The following is a 21,217-nucleotide window of genomic DNA, read 5'->3' as shown; positions in this document are numbered from 1 at the left end:
AAGAGTTACTTCCCTTAGTTTCACTAAGTCAGTATCAGAGTTACTTCCCTTAGTTTCATTATGTCAGTAGAAGAGTTACTTCCCTTAGTTTCACTATGTCAGTAGAAGAGTTACTTTCCTTCGCTCCGTCAGTATCAGAGTTATTTCCCCTTCCCTCCGTCTGTACTGAACAAGATGGAAAAGATATATTGAGTACAAACCAGATTAAATTTTTAAGTGAAAGTAAAGTTTATTGATTTCAAACATATTCGAGCATAAAATATATTGTGATTAAATAATCTGTAATAAATTGAGCATCATATCAATTTGAGTATAATTCAAGAAATTTTCTGGTAAGAAGTCTGATCCAAATATGAAAAAGAAATGTAAATATTATGCTCATACCAGAGTATTATTCTCAGATTTGATTAAAGTGTTTGGTACCACAGGGACCTGACAAAAATTTCTTACCAACAGTATATATGTATTATAGTAATATAAATACTGTTGGTTAGAAATTTGTGTAGCTACTGTTGTAGCAGAAAAGATATCACCTTCAGAAGGTGATATCTTTTCTGCTACAACAGTAGCTAAAATTTGTGCCAAGTCCCTGTGTTTGATCGATTTTATTGGTGTTAATCATTAAATAGTAGTCAATAGTTAATAAGATGACACTTCAAAGAAATTTCCGAATGAATAAAAGTAAAGATAAGTTTAATTCAAGTTCAGACTTGCTCTGAGTATAATATCACACGTAAATACAAATACATATTGTATATAAACATTATATATCACATACATATTTAAGATCGTCACAACTTTTCGTAACGATAAAACTTTGTGAATTTTGAACAGACTACATGTATATTGCTCCTGTGAAGGCACTGGAAGAACCAGCATAATAAGTTATTAGGAAAATTCCATCTGATCAAAATAAATATCCATTACACTGTTTCATAAAGGATCTGACAACATCACCTTTGGGGTCATGTTCTGGTAACCTTTATACTCCCTGTACTTCAAAACTGAAAACAACATTTCATACCACCATTTAACCATGTATGGTGTGCTCTTTGGGGAAAGATGACTACATTGTACATGAAAATTATTCCAACAGCTCTTGCAAACTATTTCGTCCCATAAAATTTGAGATTGTGGAAGTAGCAATTTGATGGCCAATTCAAAAGATCACGAGAATGTGACCCCTAGTGGAATGTTGTCATATCTTCTATGAAGTAAAGATATGTATTGTAATAAGATTCGGACAAATTCATTGTAAGCGTATAAAATGAGAATCTATGTTTACATATTTTTTTTTTATATTTTATACACAGACGTACATGATAATTGGCTTTGTAATGTTAGATCTACATACCTGAGTGACGATAACAACCTACATGTATATATCAGCGTCTCCACACAAATGCTAATAGGAATTTTACTAGTAGTTGAAATCAATGAAGTCATTTGATTGTCTGTCACCTTATTCAAAGGTATTGCATGACTAGCTGAACAGACAGGATAAGAAGCTCTACCGTGCCTTCACGTAAAATTTGTTTACTTATTTATATAATTAATTTTTCTTTGTTTTCATACCAAATCTGGCTTTCTGATTGGCCAATATTTTTTTTGCATACCACTATGAAAAAAAAATCTGAGAATGGCGCGAAACCCCGACGTTATCGTGACGTCACTATCGAGACATTGACGTTGCGTATTGATTCGGGAAAAAAAATCCCTTGAAAAACCACTATAATGTTACATTTACACATACTTCATTTCATCAAATGGAGTATAAAATTAATTATAAGTATTGATGTCACTATTTTTTAATTTTATCGGGTTATGAAAAAAAAATGTTTGCAAACTTTTGTGAGAATCCGCGTAGCGGATTCACAGTTTGCAAACAAATTTTTTTCATACCCTGATACAATTAAAAAACAGACTACAGTGACATCAATGCTTAAAGTGAACAGTTGGGCAAGGATGGCTAAAGTAGCTAAAAAATGGTGTGAATGTATCCAGTATAATTTCTTATGGAATAGAAAAATAAACTTTCTCGTCAAAATCTGTCTGCGAACGTAGAAATTAATTTAAAGTATAGGAGTCCTAAAACGTCCTCCCGGCTGACTATGTCCGTGGTTACATTTACACGCAGCCTAGCTTTCAATGCTTTCAACTTTTCTTTATTTCAATGGCCAGAACTGGGAAACTAAGCAGAACTTGACTGTTGTATTAATATGTGAGAACTTTTGGAAGGCCAATTAACGCATTTAGACTGGAATTTTTTGCCCGACTATTCACTTTAAATACAAAATTAATGCATATGGACAGGCTTTTGAAAAATTAAGGACCAAAAGAATGCTACACAACATGTATGTACCGTAATTACAAACAAGTTAAATGGAGCACTTTCAAGATGAAAGTGATTTAACACATTACACATACAATGGAATGTTCAAGTTAACAAGATGGATTTCATATATTGTAAAAATGTTAACAAGCAAAATAGGTTTTTAAGAAACAAAATCCAAGATTTAATTTAAAAATAGCATCAATATACAAAAAAAAATCATAAACAATACAAATAAAAAGTTTTTTACTTCAACACTAACACTATTTAAATACCATAAATTTTTATTTTAAAGATTTGTCAGTTCATATGAAAGGGTTTGGAGAACACATTTGTGTAAGAAAAAAATGAACTTTTGTTAATGTAAACAGCCTAATTTGTCTACAAGAACTCAATAAAGAACATCACCCTGTAAATAAGAGTAAAAGGAACAAAGAAGGACATGGGCCACTAGAAATATAACATTTGATATTTCAATATAAATGAGTTTTTACAATTCTCACCCCCTATTTCTACAACACGCATCATAGATGACTGATCAGCTGATTTATTATTCGATGTATATGTCATGGTTGTAGTTCAAAAAATATTTTATCATGTTTAAACTCTTTATATTGGTTGAGTTCTAGCTTATTTATATGACCTTGAAACTTTTTAAGTGGATAATATGTGTTAATTTTTGTACAAATTCAATTAATTACGGAATCCAAATCTTATAAAAGAACATGTACAACCTAGCTTGGCCACATTTGTATCTCTAACAAATAATGCAAACAATTTAACACACATAAACACTTTCATTTTGAAAATAGGTCAAGGTCATTTATCAGAAGATGGAGAACTGATACAGTAACAAAACATCTCTACATACAGGCACTCACTTAGGCACCTGTACAGTTGACTAGATAATTATGTGATTTAGAAAGTAAAATTTCTTGCTGTACAATTCTTATCATAGAATAATTGCCATTTCTATTGACTTGGTATAGAATGATTGCATAGAGGTAATTAAATTGAAATTGGCCTTGGAAATATTTTCAGGGCATGTAGAAAGGCATAATCATACGATCTAGAAAACTAATTAAAGTATGAACATTTCAGTGAGGTTGTCTTGACAAACAACGTGGCATGTTACAATATGCATTCAACACAGTACACAATCAAAATGGATCTACATTGTGTATTTATATCATATACCATATTTTGAGATTTAAACAATACATAAAGTGTATAAATATTCACAAACTGTATTAGAATAAAAACAAACGGCTTTGAAATACTAAGTTCTATAAAAAATAACTTCCAATTAATAACATGTATACATGTACAATGTATAAATCTCTTCCCCTTGACCTCTTTCCCCTGACCTCTTCCCCCTGACCTTAACACACCAGAAACCCGGATGGTAACAGGTCAATAATAATACAGAAATGCCGAAGTATTTTGTTTGTATTTCAACATGACATTATCAAAAGTTCAGTTTACAATTTAATACAGAAAAAGTAAGTTCCACCATTATCATAAATGATACTAAATAGCAGAACCTCATAATTCTATTTGAATTTTTTTAACTCTGATCACATTTATTAACTGTTTACTCCATCAATAATTGAATATACCCATTCTGAAGATGATATTATTGATTTCTTAACAAAACTCGGGAGTCTTTATATATTGGTGGGTAGATCGTTTTGCATTCTGATCTATCAAGAGTTACATGTCCTTCTTTCGTTTCACTCCACCAACAAAGGGAAGTAACTCTAATAGATCACAATGACAGTGGGACAATATAATTACCGTATGTAACTAGAATGTATATGTGGAGAACACAAATATCATCAATAACTCAATATAGGTTTTAAAAGTACCTGCTGTTCTCTCTCCATAACAACATTATTATTAAAATCTCTTTAAATACAAGAATTTCCAAACCTAGCTGATATGACTTCCTTTTGTAGCAAACACCTCAATCTATACTAATAAGTAATGGCATATGACATGCCAGCATGTCAGCTGAGATTTGATTTTTCTATAATATCGGAATGTTATTTAAAAGCCATATGAAATACAAATGTATATAGAAGAAGAAAAAAAAATATAGAATAAATAGCAAAAATATAGTATAAAAGAACTAATAATCACTGTCTGGCAATTTAAGAATATGAAATAGTAACAAAAGCAGATCAAATCAGACGGTTATTGCACAAGAAATTCTGAAATAAAATTTATATTTTGGAAAAATGCTGAAAACAAACAATATTGACATGTGTATATTGTGTAATGACTAAAATAGAGGTGGAAGAATATAAAGGAATGCTGTAAAAGAAACCTCTAACTTATAATAGTGTAGAAAAGATTATAATTCCCCTCCCACCCACCCTCAGTCAGCCTCTGCTATCGACCTCAACAAGGTATCCCAGAATCACCATTTTTTCAGATTTGTAAACTTGAAGACCCATGCATACTGGCATGGCAGTTTGCCATAAGGAATGGGTGGGATCTCTACGACGACTCCTGAGATTGTTCCTGGCACCCATTTCAGCTCCCCCGGGTACCCGACCATGCTTACAGTTGTGTCGTTGGCCATGTCTGGTGCGCCGAGCAACAGTAGGTTAATCTTTGGCCAGTCCAGCACAATGGCGTATACTACTGTCCCATTCACAGTTTCCTTCGAAGTGTACCTGGAAAACAATGGATATAGGGGACTATGAGATCTTTGATTTGAGAGAAATGAACAAGAGCTGTTGGAGAACAGCAAAGCTCGCCTATTCAGAAGAAGTTGATGTTCAAGTATTTACTATTTAAACATGGAAATATGACAAATTAACAGACTCAAATTGGTTGTATTATCACGTTCAGCATCCATACACATTCGGAAAATAAAATCATAAACATTTATGATGACTTATGCTTAAACAATCGACAAAATAGAAACTTGCTCAAAAACTTTAACATGGAAATATGACAAATTAACAGACTCAAAAAACCCCTAAAGGGCCCATAATTTGGTTGTATTATCACTTTCAGCATCCATACACATTAGGAAAATAAAATCATAAACATTTATGGTGACTTAAGCTTAAACAATTGACGAAACAGAAACTTGCTCAAAAACTTTAACGTGAAATAGGACGCCAACGCTGACGCCGGGGTGACAACATTAGCTCCCCCTATTCTTCGAATAGGCGAGCTAAAAATGATATTAAGTTAAAGGTATTGGTCTAAGAATAGCTTGTAAAACCAGGTAATTACCCAGGTCAAAATTTTCATGACTTTAAATATAAAATTTTGTGGGTTTAATTTTTTGCTGTCTGACTGCAAGTATTAAAACAATTTCTCAACATTTCGAAGATCGCTGCAAAAATGTCCCCCTTCTAAAAAAGCCAGCTATATTGTATAGTACATATATGCCCCAATATCATTAGTGAAGGTTCTAATTTAAAATTCATGCGTTTATCTAAATTTCTTGATTTTTGCCGATAAAAACCATACCAGACTCCAGGAGTGAGAGTATCGTTCTGGTGAGTCCATGGTTTTGTAGAATAGATAGCCTCGCCATTCACATCTAGCCATTTTCTCATCTTCATGAGACGCTCCTCAAAGACTGGAATTACACGTCCATCATGGGTGATACCAACGTTGATCAGCAGGTTACCACCACAACTACAAAACAATCAGTAGGCACTTTTATTCAGTCATATTACATCATGGAAGTTGAAAAATGTTCAAACAAATACCAATCAGGAAAGCGATTGATACTATCAGCAAAGATATATGGGATATATTAGGAAATTTTAGGTCTACTCCAGCAAAATACCTATTAATATTTCAACTTGATATTCCAAAAAGAAGTTTTGTTCTCAAATATCAACAAAAGAATTTTAAGATTTATAAATCAATTTTACAACAAAGTAATATACATGTACCAATCTAATTAAAATTAGATTTGTAATTCCGCTCCACTACGATACTCTATGATACGTTCCAATACAAGATCTAACAACTCCTTATTTGGTGTCAGCATGATCCCTAATGGAGTGTCGCCAATGAAAACTGGTGCGATTGATTCTCTCGAAAGAGCTACAAATACCCCATGCTAATTTAATGTTCCGATTCTAGGCCATGCTGAAGTGAATAAAAAGCTGTTAAATTTTAATTAGATTGAGTTATATATGTATGAAAACCTAAATGAACAGAAATCATTGATTTGGTGTATACCTAACGGTGGAGACCAGGTTCTCTATCAGTTCCTCCATGGTGTAGTAATCCCTGAGTGTGGCTTCGCGGCGGTATGCCCCGGCTTTCTTGTCCATTGTCATAATGTTCTCCCATTTGTGCTTCAGTAGGACTCCTGTAGAAACAAAAGGTACCTGTGAGGTGGGGATGTTACTATCCAAACTTATGTATTTGACATGGGTAGATGAGCAGTTAAAAATCTGAACTAGATCCCTATCGAAGCCTTATTACATACAGAGAGAGAGAGAGAATCACAATTTCTTTTAAATTTGTTTAAATATCACTATTATAGAAGAAAAAAAAACCCATTAATAATAGTAGATTTGTTCAGAATCAATTCTTATAATTAGGTTAAAAATGTCCAGCTTTTTAGCATAAAACGACTGAAATGAAACTGTAGACTAAATACTTACTGGGGTTGTATCTGTCTTTACAGTTCCAGTAGCCACCATGGATACATCTTGTATTGTTTCCCCATCGGTCATTCACTATCACTGTGTCCTTCACTGGGCTATAAAAGACAAATACAGGCATATACTCAGTCATACATACATATATATACAGGTATATACATACATATACTGTAAACTAGCTGTAATAGATAGGTATAATACAGGGCTTTCAAGATACCAAAAATATGTGGGTAAAGCATGATTGACCTTCCTGTGATTATGACATTACAAAAATCATGTCAAAATATGACTTCACAATCACCCAAAGACTTTTTGACGATTAATTGTACTTTACCACACGTCATTTTTGGATCTCAAAATTCTCGTATAACCAAAGAAAAACAAATACCACATCCAAAATATATTAAACATCTTGATATGCATGGCACACACTATTAATGTACGAGTCAGCAATATCAAGGTACATGCAAATTTTCATCTACTCAGTTGAGAGTTTTTTAATTTAACAATTTGAATCTGCCAGTTTTTGGCTCAGAATCTATATCTTCTCTCAATCAAAAAACCAAAAGTACACCTAGAACTTTGGTTTGTTTATTTTTACGTCCTATTAACAGCCAGGGTCATGTAAGGACGTGCCAGGTTTGTTGGTGGAGGAAAGCCGGAGTACCCGGAGAAAAACCACCGACCAGCGGTCAGTACCTGGCAACTGCCCCACATGGGATTTGAACCCGCATCCCAGAGGTGGAGGGCTTGTGGTAATGTGTCGGGACATCTTAACCACTCGGCCACCATGGCCCCACACCTAGAACAGCTACGTCATCACACCAACCTTTCGTTGTAGAGCCAAGCAACAAACTCTGTCGAGTTCCAATACACATCCTTGGCGTCCCAGTCTCCGTCCGACCAGAAAATCTCAGGCTTGTAATTGTTGACCAATTCATACATCTCTGGCATGAGCTTCTCCTTAAGGTACAGAAAAATCAGATAAAATCAAAATATTTTAAAATCAAGATAATATATTGACGAAATAATTACATTACATCAAAAGAGTTAGGCTGTTTTTCTTTTTTTTTTTTAAATTGTAAGTTTTTGGTTTGGTTTGAGAAGGATCTTATTAACAATTCATTACAGAGACCAGTTATATAAGGCACAAAATAATGGCATTACAGTGGATAAGAACCCGCAAGGGCGGTAACTCTGTAATAGAACCTGCAAGGGAGGTAACTCTGTAATAGAACCTGCAAGGGAGGTAACTCTGTAATAGAACCTGCAAGGGAGGTAACTCTGTAATAGAACCTGCAAGGAGGTAACTCTGTAATAGACCTGCAAGGGAGGTAACTCTGTAATAGAACCTGCAAGGGAGGTAACTCTGTAATATACAAATACTGAATACAAAATGAGATGGTAGTTCTATGAAAATAGTAATTAGTGTTGGGAAACGGTTGTAAAATTATAATCAATGATAGGTTTAGGACAACCTAATAATTATCGATTTTATGGATACCATTTACAGAAAACTCTCCGTTATTTATATATTTAACCGAGAAGTTTCTCTAAAGATATTTAAAAAGATATAATATGAACCAAAAATGCAACAGTACAAAGAAGTATTTTTTTTTAAATTAAAGATAGTGTTTATCTAACTTTATTTGTCTAGGACATTTTGAAATGTGGTTTTGCACCAAAAAAATACACATAATAAAACTTCAGATCAGTAAACAATCAGCACAACATATCTCCCATTTTAACAATTGATTACTGACTTTCATAATCAATGGTCTTTAGGAAATTCATAATCGGTCGATCATCAAATTAAAATCGAGAATCGGTCCAACACTAATAGTGATATAATGACAGCAGTAAATACCCTGCCAGTACCTTGATGAAATTCTGCGACTTGTAATGATTGGCTTTGTCCTCCAAGTATAATGGATTAAACCACTCGTACAGTGAATGATAAACTCCGAAATGCACATCACCCCTCTTCCTCACAGCTGCAGCTAGTTCACCTGTGAATTTTAAAAAAGAATTGGAAACTTTACAAACATTTATTTTGTTCTAAGATATTTGAATAAATAAAGTTTAAACTGAGACGCACAGATTGAAAAGTAGAGATTTGAAGAAGTTTTGTGTATGTGTAACTTAATTACCAACAATATCCCGTTTTGGTCCAACGTCCATGGAGTTCCAGTTGAATGAAAACTTGGATGGCCAGTTCGTAAAACCTTCATGATGTTTTGTGGTAAGGATTACATATCTATTAAAATATAAAAACATCACTCATTATGACCAAGCTGAGACATTAATGCAATTCAATAGGATTCATGGTATTGTTTAAAATCAGTGTATCAATAGCTACTGTAACTGTTGTAGCGGAAAAATATCACCCTCTCAACAGCAGTTAATTATATAATATATCAATTGATTAGAAAATAAGCTCTCACCCCCTTAATCCAATATATTATTCATCGATATATTGATCTAGACATTACTTTGCTGAGTATGGACACAACATAATGCTTCCATTATAAATGTATCTTGTTTTCATTGACCTCTCTTTGTTTTACAGACATCACAAAAGTTGAAAAAAAAATGGCAGGACATTCGCACTGGTAAGGACTGTGAGTAATCCGGACCAAACAAGATTTTGCCAGACCGAATATTAATGTGAATTTTTGAAGTAATAATAAACTTTCTGCTATCTGTATCTAGGCAGCTGTTTTCAAGATTATCTTATGGAGTTTATGTTTTGTCATAAGTTTTGCCATATTTGGTACCTGCGTAATATTTCAGACTGTCAGTCCAGACCAGATTTTAAAATAGGTGAGTCAAATGTTATTACCTAAATCATCATTAGAAAATATTTGTGTCTTTTTGTTAACAGTACATATACTGACACGGATATCGATGTGTAGAGGTATCCCAAACTCTGATTGATTTCATTTGCTGATGATTCCTCCAACTACACATTACACAATATTTATATAAGTCATTGACGTTATACTTACTTAGCACCAGCATCACTCAAGAACTTTGCCCACTCATCTGGGTTGAAGAATTCAAATGTAAATTTTGGTGCAAAGTCAGGATAGGTAAATTCTGGTGGATAATTATGCTTCATAAAATTGACATAAGATGGGACATTTGCCTTCCATTCATCCCAAAACCATTCACTGCCAAAGGAGGGGACAGAAAACACTCCTACATGGAGCATTATTCCTATCTTTCCTTCGTCGAACCATGCCGGCAGTGGTCTGGTATCCAGTGAAGCCCAGTCGGGTGTGTATTTAGTGCTACTGATCACTCCTATACATAAAATAATGACCAGCGACGAGGCGAGGTGATGAACCTTTGACATGGTCAAGCTTCTGAAATCTGCAAATAGGAAGATACATGATGTTTAAGACTAAGAAATATTTTATCATGGCTAGATAGGCCTAACGTTAGATAGTAACTGTTCATGTATCAGCTTATCCAGTAATATTAGATGTCGATATTGAGAAACTTCTGATGGGCATGCAATATCGACGAGGTTAGACATAGGGCTGTTACGAGTACCTGAATACCCGGTTACGGGTCGGGTTGGGGATGTAACCGGGTCAAAAAATGTGTACCCGGTACCCGTCAAAATAGGACAATTCGTCTGGATGTACGTAAACAAGTCTAGAACTTATATTAAAAGTATTACAAAATCCAACTCATTTGTTTTTGTTTTCACTCACCAAGGATGAAACCTTTTCTTTTCAATACATTTTAATTTTCATGACCGTCTTTTGAAGCGAGAACAATCTACTTGACGGACATGTACACTTAAATAGGTCACACTATAGTCATATCGGATAACACAAGAGACCGTCCGAATGTAGTACTTCCTGTTGTGCATGTGCAAAAAACATTTCCTCTGGGACTGGTATAGCTAGACTGACACTTTACGGCAGCTCATTAGCAATTATGAATGTCAAATAGAAATGAAGTAGACAATTAACGACTGAAGCTATCTTTACTGAACTCACATACGATTTCATCAAATCTCCATCGATCAATCAATCTTTCCAAACAGCACAAAACACAAATTTGAAAAGCAGTAGATCTGTGTCCCAATTTGTTACAAAAGCAGTACCCGGGGATCTGTGTCGAGTACCCTAAGATTACTAAACGTATGACAATTACAATGACAATTTGCTTCAAACCATGAAGCGTCAAAATTTTATAGGCCTTCTGCATTCAGGAATTCAACGGTTAACCTTAACGTTAGTCGCAAATCATAGGCTTCTAAAGTATTCTTAGAAGAATTTTTGGCCCAATTAACTTTGTAACAACAAGTTTACCGATTCAATCAATTGTGTAGTGGTACCCAAATTCATAGTTCAATTTCAGTGGGATACTTTTTCCTGTAATATACATGTCGTTAAGGTATTTATATAACAAATTCACATTGGTTTTATTTAAGTTACTTAGAAATATCCCATTTGTAAACTTTTACCACTTTTACTTATTTCATCCAATTCAAATAAATTTGAAAGTGCAAAGTCTTTAGCCTATTTAAATTCTGTCTACTATAATCCTGTTTCAATAAAATTGAACATTGGGATAATGCCTTCCATTCAGTTCAAGTTTATTGAAATCTGCAAAACAACATAACAGATAGAACATCCTACAGAAATACTTTTCTTGTTTCTCATAACTCAAACCATTGAACCCATTGGAACTTTCCATAAAACGCCATGTATCAGGTATGTTTGTATTTAGTGCAATAAACATAAATACCTAACTAAAATCATGGTTTTGACGAGATTCATGAGTCCTGTGTAAAAACAATGGTATGTGACCTCTAGATTTGTACCAAGTTTCTGCAAAATGTAGATGAAAAGTAATTTGTTTAAGACCTATGTTCACAATTACTTTGAGAAGATATAACAGTTAGATAGAACTGTTTTGATCAGGTATAGCTCCAGTGTCAAACTTCTAAAAGTACGATTTTGTAAGATACATTTTGATGGCATGAAATACAAGAACTGTTAGGGGACAGAACGTAATTGACCAAAGTGTTATTTGGTCAATAACAATACTTGAGTAATATCTATTGTAACGGGACCCTAAGTGAGAAAATTAATTTAAAACTTACCAGATTTGACACCCTGGTAATTTATTAGATCCTTTAAACACTAGCCGAGTTCTTAGTGTACTCAGTTACACTTTCATGATCGATTCAAATCACGCTACAGTAAATTATGATTTTCAGGTTATGTTATGGTCAACAATGTACATACAAGATTTATGGGCTTATTTGGTTTGCAAATAGTGTAAAAAATACGGGATTTCTTTGTAACACAACTTACGATTTGTTGTCTTTTCAACTATCTTTTAGTAAAAACGCTTGACGGCGAAATTTTTCTGCAACTACAGGTAGGCCTACCAAAAGTTTGTTACCTTCTTCATGCTGCAAACACTAAACGGTCTGAAAAACCTTTTTGTTGACACTTGCCAATCAAGGTTTGTTACATAACACTGAATTACGTATGTAAATTGAAAGTAAATGTTATGATTTTCCCTGCACTGCAAATTGTACCTAGATTAAGGGAAAAGTGCACTTGTTCACACTTTTTAACAATATCACAGTTTTATTTCAACCTGTGTCTTATCTCAAATCTAAAAGCAGTTACTCGATCACCGATCATCACATGATGTTCAACTTCACATCGAACGGAAGTTACTATTACGTTCCTATATGAATTCAAGCAATCGCACTTGGCACTCTGGGAAACATTTTTAGTCTCAATCGATGTCACAGAAAAGCTTTGTGACTAACGCACTAAGGAAACTGTCACGTCATTTTCCCTACACATTGGTCAATTGGCCGGCAATAATTTCCGACATGCTCCCGGAATTCGATTTTCAGAATTCGTATTGAGTAGTTTATTTATTTTCGGTAATTTTCTCATTAATGCGTTATTTGCATCAAATTCTGAAGTGTATTCCAACTCAGAAGCATCCAAATCTACAATAGATTTAGGTTAACCATACATGCTTGTTTCACTGCTGATTAATATTTCATAACCAGCTTGTTACAATATTACACATAATCATTTGAGAATTGCTATTTTTCGCTTACTTTGAAATGGAACATCAATTTCATAAACCATGGAAGTCTTTCGGCGTACTTTTCTAAACGTCTCCACTGTTTCCTTTTAAACACAATACGATAATTATATGACTGTCAGGCAAAGCTTGTTATGAAGGGCGCCAGGGACAGATAATTATATTGATTTTTACGGTAAAACTTGGTTTTACCAGTATTGGGATCGCAATTCCGGAACTAGCTTTTTACCCCCCCCCCCCCCCCCCGGCTGGTGTCGTGAAGAATAAACTGAATAACCACACATTTGTGGTATATGTAGTTGTAATTTGCACCCAGATACAATATAAACTAGTTTAGAATCATTCTGTAAACTTATTCAGCAGCATCAATATCATTTTAAGTGGATTGCGAAGAAAATAAGAAAATATAGTGAATTGCATTTGATTATAAAGAAAATAATATTCCCAATGCATTCAACAGATACAAGTGGTGTCGTGGTAAGTCCTGAGCTTTCCATGCTGACGGCCCGGGTTCAACCCTTATCGGAGGCAGATTGTTTTTATTTTTTTTTTTATTTCATATTTTTATTTGTTGTTAATTCACCATGCTTGAAAATATTCTTTATTTTGTCTTTATATTTATTTTTGTTTTATTTTATTTTTTATTTTCCAAAAGTTTATTCCAAACATAGACATGTACTGTATAGCATATACACTAAATTACGAACATCCCACTATTACGGCCACTTATTTTCATTTCCGATTTTTTTTCTCTTCAGAAATACAATCACACCGCTATTCCGTTTTACGACCGATTTTCATAGTCCCAACGACCACTAAATTAACACTAATTGACCCTTTGATTATGACAACAGGCACATGTGACTTCACACCTCGCTGTGCCTCACCTTCCCGCACGCAGCAACCCGTGAACAACTACCCGCAGGTACATCAGTCAGTCTTTTGTTTCCGTCGACCTAATTATCAGATTATCTACCTGTGCTAGGAGAGTGTTAATCGCCATCATTTGCATACTTGTGACTGGCAGTTGACGTGATCGAAACCACAAGTAATGCAACGTTCTTTCGATAGCCCTGGTGGCGAGATCGAACGATTTAGGCAGTTCTTTCTCATACGTGTAACGCCAATGGAATTAAAATTCTTTAATGTATGATATATATATTGATCTTATTTCAGATATTTATGAAGTACCGTACGTCAATCATCTCATTTCAATAGATGTGTCATCTATTTTGTTGCGGTAAACAATCGGTGTTTTGCATTAGTTAAAAGTACGCTTGACTATTGCACAGTAGTCTTTCAAACACTTTACCGATTGTGATCGTAAGTTATTATTTGACCAATCATTGCACATGGCGGGATAATTAAAATCGATTTACGTAAATATTAATAATAATTTACACAGATCAATACCAATTTTTAAAACACATAGATTCTCATTTACCTCAGGTGATACTATGTGATAATTAAACCAGAGATATAGATAATTTAATAACTATCTAAATCTCTGATTAAACTAACGATATGTATTTGAATTATAATTAAAACATAATAGAAAGTAATGTCTAGAAAAAGTATTTTTCATTTAGATTGTCAACAATTACTTCAGTGAAATTCAGTTTAAGATTTAAATAAGCACACACCATTAACTTTATTTAATTTAAAACAATATGTCTATGCTCTAGAAATAAATGGTATAGCATTATATGTCCCTAATTTATCAAACTTTAAAAAAAATTTGTAAATTATTGGTTTTGATTAGATACGCATGCATTAAAATATGATATGATTAAGATTCTAATGGCCGACAAAACTAATTGATCAAATATAGTAATTTGCAAATTTATCTTAACCAAAATATATCAAACTGGTTTTTTCCCCACACGTACATGTACATACTCAGCATGCTATGTTATGTTTCTTATGTTTTTTTTTTTATATAAATGTAATGTATATGTCATGTCAAGTTTATGTTGATGTCCCATGTATTTGTAAATGTGTTAAATGCAAAAAATTGAACAAAAAAATAAAAAAAAATATATATATATATAATATACATTTATATATACATGTATATTGCATTTTTCATAAAATTTCAATTTTGAAACAAAAAAGAGTTTCTGTTCTTGATCGTCATGATCATAGAAGAAACCTGGTCCACCTCAGAATTAAGACCACCTCGCTATTAAGACCACTTTTACTCAGACCACTGGGTGGTTTTAATAGAGGGGTTTTAATGTAAATACTGTTATACATATTCTCAACACATGTTATATAATGTTTCTGACGTCCCTTGCTCATACACATTTTCATTTACAGCGGTTCGGAGCGGTAGGGAGCTGGGTTTTCGAGAAAAATATTTCAAAGATTAAAGGATAGATAACCACCCCATATATACATCTCTTCGTATCTGTAGCAGTGTGCAGTCAAGCGTGAAGGTGTGATACATTGATCATGACCACATCAAAACAATAAGCAGTGATCTAGAGTTGGCTGTTCTATTGTTTAGAGGATTAAGGTGTCATTTTTATAACGATATCTTATCGTTTGGTTGTTTATGCAAATTAAATGAAAAAAATTCGGAGGTGTTTAAAATATAAATGAAATTGTATTACATGTACGTACTATTCTGTACTAGGCAAATGTACTTATATAATTTGTAACACAATGTTTTTTTTCAGAGTAGATTATCATGTCAAAGTAAAATTGCTGAGTGAATCTGCTATAATATATATTGAAACCACTGAAGCTTATAATTTTCGTTACTGTAAAGGAAATTTTAGAAATATCAACCCATTTCAAATGATTGGACTGAACTAATTAAGTCTTCCCATCTTCTCCTCCCGGTAGGAGTATGTTATTTTTTCATTACATTGTACAGATCAATATGAAATATTTAATGTAAGTAGGAAACAAATTTGACATATTTCAGAGTCAGCCTAATTCAGGTATTCTCTGATAGCAGATAATAAAACCGTGATATTCCACAAAATTAGTACTAATCTGATAGATTTGTATCAATTCATCAAAACAGTAAAAAGTAAGCGTGTCACTATCCTTCATTAAATCATATACTACAATTATGTTTTTCTTGAACCAAGCCTTATAAGAACTGTTTTTCTACCAATCAAAGTGAATTATCATGTTCAAGCCTTATGAAAACAGTTTTGGAACCAATAGTCAAACTTCAAAGTAAATTATCATGTCAAAGTAAAATTTCTGAGTGAATTTGCGATCCGAATTTTGGACCTATCCTTGCTCCAAATTTTGCTGAACAACTTTCCATAATGTTTAATAAGAAGATATTTACAAATTGTAGTTAGAAAAGGACACTGATTACAATATTTGTCATCTAGGTAACTCGTGCAGTTACCGTTTGTTAGAATATGTGTTGTAATGTACTACAAACTTGATAGACATAGAGAAAAAATATTAACATGTTTTGACAAAAAACATCCTTCGTGCCATTTACATGTCGTTTAGTTAATTAACTCAGGTTATTTAGTTTTATAGTTGATATATATACATTCATGTACTTGAAACTTGATAAAGCATATACCGGTAAACAGCTGATAGCTGACAGAGATTTTTTTCTCTCTTTCCCTCTCTTTCCCCTCTTTCTCCCTGATATGTTGTCAAAGTAGTATTAGTGAAGTTATGAAGCATGAAAGTCATCCTTTATGACAATATACGTTAGTTATATATGTTACACGGTCTGACAACCATTAATTTTTGTAGTTATAGATAGTATGGTGTTCTTAAACTTGCTAGATACATTTTTGTTAAACAGGAAATCCTTGATGTCATTCATATTAGTCATTAAAGGTCAAATACGTGTACGGTATTGCTTAAACATTATATGAGATTTTATATAATATAACCAGTAAGTTTTTTCTTGATATCTGAAGAATGCCTGTTTAGTTTTTAACAAAAAAAAAATCAATTTAATTTGACATTACAAGTCACCATAATGCTGAAACTTTTCTTTATATAAACTTGACAACATAAATACTTCCTCTTTGATTGAAGGTTCTGCACTGAAATGCATTATGTGTATTTAGAATAACTTGACCTGTACAAAATATGAGAAAATAAATCAATGTGATAAATTATTACGACCAAATAAAACAACAATTATTTGTATTAGTTTTTCAGCCTTAGTTTAAGTCCTGTTTTCTTTGGATCGTTTTCCAATTTGCAGTTATACTGATAATATAACCATTGACTTATCAACCTTTAACACTCGAATCAACTCCTATCATCCAGAAGTTTTACCGCAGCAGTACTTTCAGTACTTTGATTTATGTTTTGCATCAAGGACTTAGGTGACGCTTTTAAATCCGTGATTGCATGTAAAGAAAAACCAAGTCAAATAATAAAACAATTATAGCATTTTGAATACGGTCGATGCATTGTTTTAATGACCAAAGAAAAAATTGTCAACCTCAGACTACGTCCTCGGTCGATAATGTTTCTTTGGTCAATAAAAAACATGCATCGACCTCATCAAAATGCTATAATTGTATAATATATAGCTATTCGTTTTGACTAAATTGTTCAGATGGTGATGATATTATGTAAGTGTAGTAGTAACGGTAAACACACATAACTTTTGTGATTACACAAATTTTATCGATCTCGTTTCGCTTTCCCATTTTAAAAATCATTAAAAACCATTTCGGAAAGGTAGTGGGCCTTTAATAAAACTATAGCGATATTGGATGTTTTGTCATATTTATTTTGGCAACACCTGTTCCATTAGACCATGAACAAAAGTGTACACGAACTGTAGTTATTTTTTTCATTTTATTTCAGCAAAGTTTCAGGAAGAAAAAAATGTATATGTAGATACCTTATTATACTCTATACACACTAGGTACCTGTAAATACCTCCATGTTATGAGTTTCTAACCTGATAATAGTTTTAGGTTTGTTCTAAAACAGGTTTTGCTGAAATTAGTAATTCAAGCAAAACGATTTTAGTGTTATGCTCCTATTGACCCTAGTAAATACATGAAATAAAAAGTAGTCTGCACGACAAGTTTAAAATAAAGAGTAAAGAATTAAATGAAAAGAAAACATAGAAAACAATGAGAAGGACGATCGAAGGTTTTACCCCCTTCATGCAATTGCTTTAATTGGTTTGAATATCACTATTCCGTCTTTGCCTATTACAGAGTGATGTGAGTAGGTACCGATTGTTACGTCATTGTTTTGTGAGAGCAGTTCACGTCGTTTTCTCAGAAAAGTATGACGTTACGCTTGCAAACACATCACGTCACAATCAATACCTACCCGCAAGTGTAGATAACTCTGTAATATGCAAATTCGGAATATTCACTTAACAGATACATTGTACTATGTGTTATTGTTTTGACATAAATTATTTCAGAAGTATTCCGGACATTGAAAGATATGTTGAAAATGTTATCGGAAAGCTAAATAATGAAAAGTATGTCATTGGGAAAATATATATCATTCTGTACAATCATCATTCATTAGCTTTTCAAGTAATTGTTTGATATTGCAAGATTTAACTTATCAATTTGAATACGAACGTCATGCATGATAAACATCATGTTACGGTACCTAGGAGATCTAAGAGATTTGGTAAAACCCGAGATTTTTAACAATAGGTTTGATCGGTCTATGTTCTAATCCTTTTATGTCTGTTAAGTTGAACACCTTTTATATAAAATAAATTATTATCGGTGACTATGCAAGAACACTATTACAGCTGAATTGAAATTACCCAAAACTCTATCCTGATTTATTGACGTTTCATTAGCGCTTATCATTCTAAACAAATTACTGCAAAAATTGAGAAAGACGGCATTGCACATACCAAATAAGATAAAATTCGGTTAATGTCGACATAAATTACTGAGAATAACAGGAAGTATAGTGTGGTAGATTTCGTAATATTACCCTTGATCCATGTTAATCTTGTGGTCAGAAGTGTATATATTTATGTATTCTTCTTTTTCTTAGAAAATAGAGACTTCGAAGCAGAAATTAAGCGCTTGGTAGCAGAAAATATGGACTTGAAAGCAGAGAATAAGGCCTTGAAAGAAAGGATGAATAACCTGAACACGGAGGTGAGTGACTTGTCATTAATGAATAATGATTCCAAAGAGCATTTTTTTTAATTACTAAAATATTTGTTTCGACTCACCGCTTTTCCTTGAAAAGTTTTATATTACTGATTACTGGATGTTCTGTTTTATTGATTCATAGTGAAGGTACTTAGGCATTTATGTTCGTGATACAATTTAATTACTTTGTCTAATTTATTTCTTTAAAGATTCTTGTCAAATACTACGTTCCAAAGACGCTACAACACATCTTTTCTTTAGACTCTATAACAAAACTGTAAAAAAACGTTGATTGTTGCTAAACGTCTGGTGTAAAGGAAATGTCGAAACTATATTACTGATCTCACTACTCAGTTCACCTGGTTTGGTATAGACTCCATTTTTCCAATGATTTTTTTTTCCAAAAAAAATGTCATTTGGAATACGGAGTTACAAAGTAAAACTAAAACCATTAAAACAAATAAAACAAATGACCCTCAAATGAATATGCAAATGATGTCATCAAGGAAACTCTTCTACTGTATACTTATTCAATCATAATCAACGGTAGTTCAAATTTCTAAATTAATGTTTTCTATAATGACAAGTGCATTAGCCACATATTTCTCTCAAACAAGCGGATGCATATTACATAATTTGGAAATGATTAGGGATTATATAAAGCAGTTATTTCCAACAATACGTTTACCTATTAGCTCTCTGCTTGTTGTTACCATACATTGGTACCAGACGTGGTTGGTGTGTTAAGGAAGTGTGGATATGTCCACTAAGACTAAAATATTTAATCTTCCCTTACTTTAGGAAACTCATTCACAAAATATTCCCCTTTAAAGCGTTTCCTTAAACTTAAAATTCGTTTTCTTGTGTAAGCTTATGTGTGCCTATGAAGAGGTTGATGTTTAGAACTTCCCTTGATAGTTAAGGAACAATTAGTAATTCTACAGCCCGATATAATGATGAAACTGAAATGCCTGTTATTTATCTACACTTTCAGCTGGATGGCCAGGGAATATACTTGTCATAGACAATACATATCGATATCTAGTGCCTATATGTTTTATTAGTATTCACAAGCATTGTTGAAGACAGATATTTTATCTACAATTATCATTGCCCAATGCAATACAAAATGTATATGAACATTAATTGATCTATTCGCGATGAATTACCATTTACTTTCAGAGAGTAACCGAAGAACGAAATGAAGGTATACATCTAGGAGGAGCTCCAACCGGAATTGCACTGCCAGTCGGTCATACTGAAGTCGTCAGGGACATTCCAGATTCCTAAAGCATGGATAAATTATTACATTTCATTGACATAAACAAATAAGTCAAATGTGCTTTCAATTGGATATGTAACAAATATTATTTAAAACTATGAAATAAAAAGTCCCTTCTTTACATATCAACAAAAGCATCGTGTCATTCATGTAATAACAAACAAATCAGAGTTTTATAAAAATTATCTGAAAACATCCAGTAAACAGCTAAGTGGACCTCTTGATATAATAAAAATTTCATGGCAAACTTCTTTTAAATGTGTGTCAATGTTTTAGCCTGTAAAGACTACCAAACAACGCTATATTAGGACATGTAAGATAATAAAGTATCTATATATAACACGTCTCGTGATATAATCTCATCACGAGCTATCAGCACGAGCTGTCGTCACGAGCTGACAGGATACAATGTGGATGCTGATAACAAAGATAAAAAGTGATGAGCGACAGTGATGGGTAACCCTGACTACATAAACTATACCTATAAAGTTCGTTGATGTAAGATACAATACTGAACGGGATCATACCGTGTTTGTACATATTTTAGTTCTCATGAACTATTGATTTATCAGCGCAATGTTGCACAATCGTTTATCGTGAACTTCAGTCCTCTGGCTATATAATGTTATGTCATGTTGTCTTCAATGTTTAATTAGTATTTCTATACAATGAAAATTCCAACGGCTAGTAACATTGTTATTAATAAGTAAAAACAGACTGCAATGTAGGTTTTGGGTTTTATTAGTTTAACGTGCTATTA

At 33.0% G+C, this 21,217-nt stretch overlaps 1 protein-coding gene across 2 annotated transcripts; it reads right to left on the bottom strand.

Moving 5' to 3' along the window:
• Positions 1-204: 204 nt before the first annotated feature.
• Positions 205-12,667, bottom strand: LOC138324016 (alpha-L-fucosidase-like). 2 transcript variants are annotated; one of them, XR_011208608.1, is made up of 10 exons: positions 12,613-12,667; positions 9,990-10,356; positions 9,132-9,238; positions 8,860-8,990; positions 7,811-7,944; positions 6,982-7,079; positions 6,551-6,683; positions 5,825-5,995; positions 2,284-5,013; positions 1,929-1,941 (listed from the first exon to the last, which is right to left on the bottom strand). XR_011208608.1 is itself a non-coding variant. In XM_069268993.1 (9 exons), the coding sequence occupies exons 2-9, from the start codon at positions 10,337-10,339 to the stop codon at positions 4,755-4,757; spliced, it is 1,383 nt and encodes a 460-aa protein (XP_069125094.1). In that variant the 5' UTR covers positions 10,340-10,356; positions 12,613-12,667; the 3' UTR covers positions 205-4,754. The 2 variants fall into 2 exon arrangements, 1 of the variants encoding a protein (XP_069125094.1); XM_069268993.1 differs by having other exon boundaries at positions 205-5,013.
• Positions 12,668-21,217: the final 8,550 nt, after the last annotated feature.

This window comes from Argopecten irradians, chromosome 5 (genome assembly GCF_041381155.1).
Source record: "Argopecten irradians isolate NY chromosome 5, Ai_NY, whole genome shotgun sequence".
NCBI lineage: Eukaryota > Metazoa > Mollusca > Bivalvia > Pectinida > Pectinidae > Argopecten > Argopecten irradians.
The sequence above is the reverse complement of the archived record's forward strand: the minus strand, read 5'-3'. Positions and strand labels throughout refer to the sequence as shown.

What these genes read in the sequence shown, in the direction of transcription:
- LOC138324016 (XM_069268993.1), bottom strand. Translation starts at nt 10,339, where the DNA reads ATGTCAAAGGTTCATCACCTCGCCTCGTCGCTGGTCATTATTTTATGT. An exon ending in AGTCGCAGAATTTCATCAAG is followed by an intron (nt 7,945 to 8,859) that starts GTACTGGCAGGG and finishes CTGTACCTTAAG; the next exon opens with GAGAAGCTCATGCCAGAGAT. An exon ending in ACTCTCACTCCTGGAGTCTG is followed by an intron (nt 5,014 to 5,824) that starts GTATGGTTTTTA and finishes ATTGTTTTCCAG; the next exon opens with GTACACTTCGAAGGAAACTG.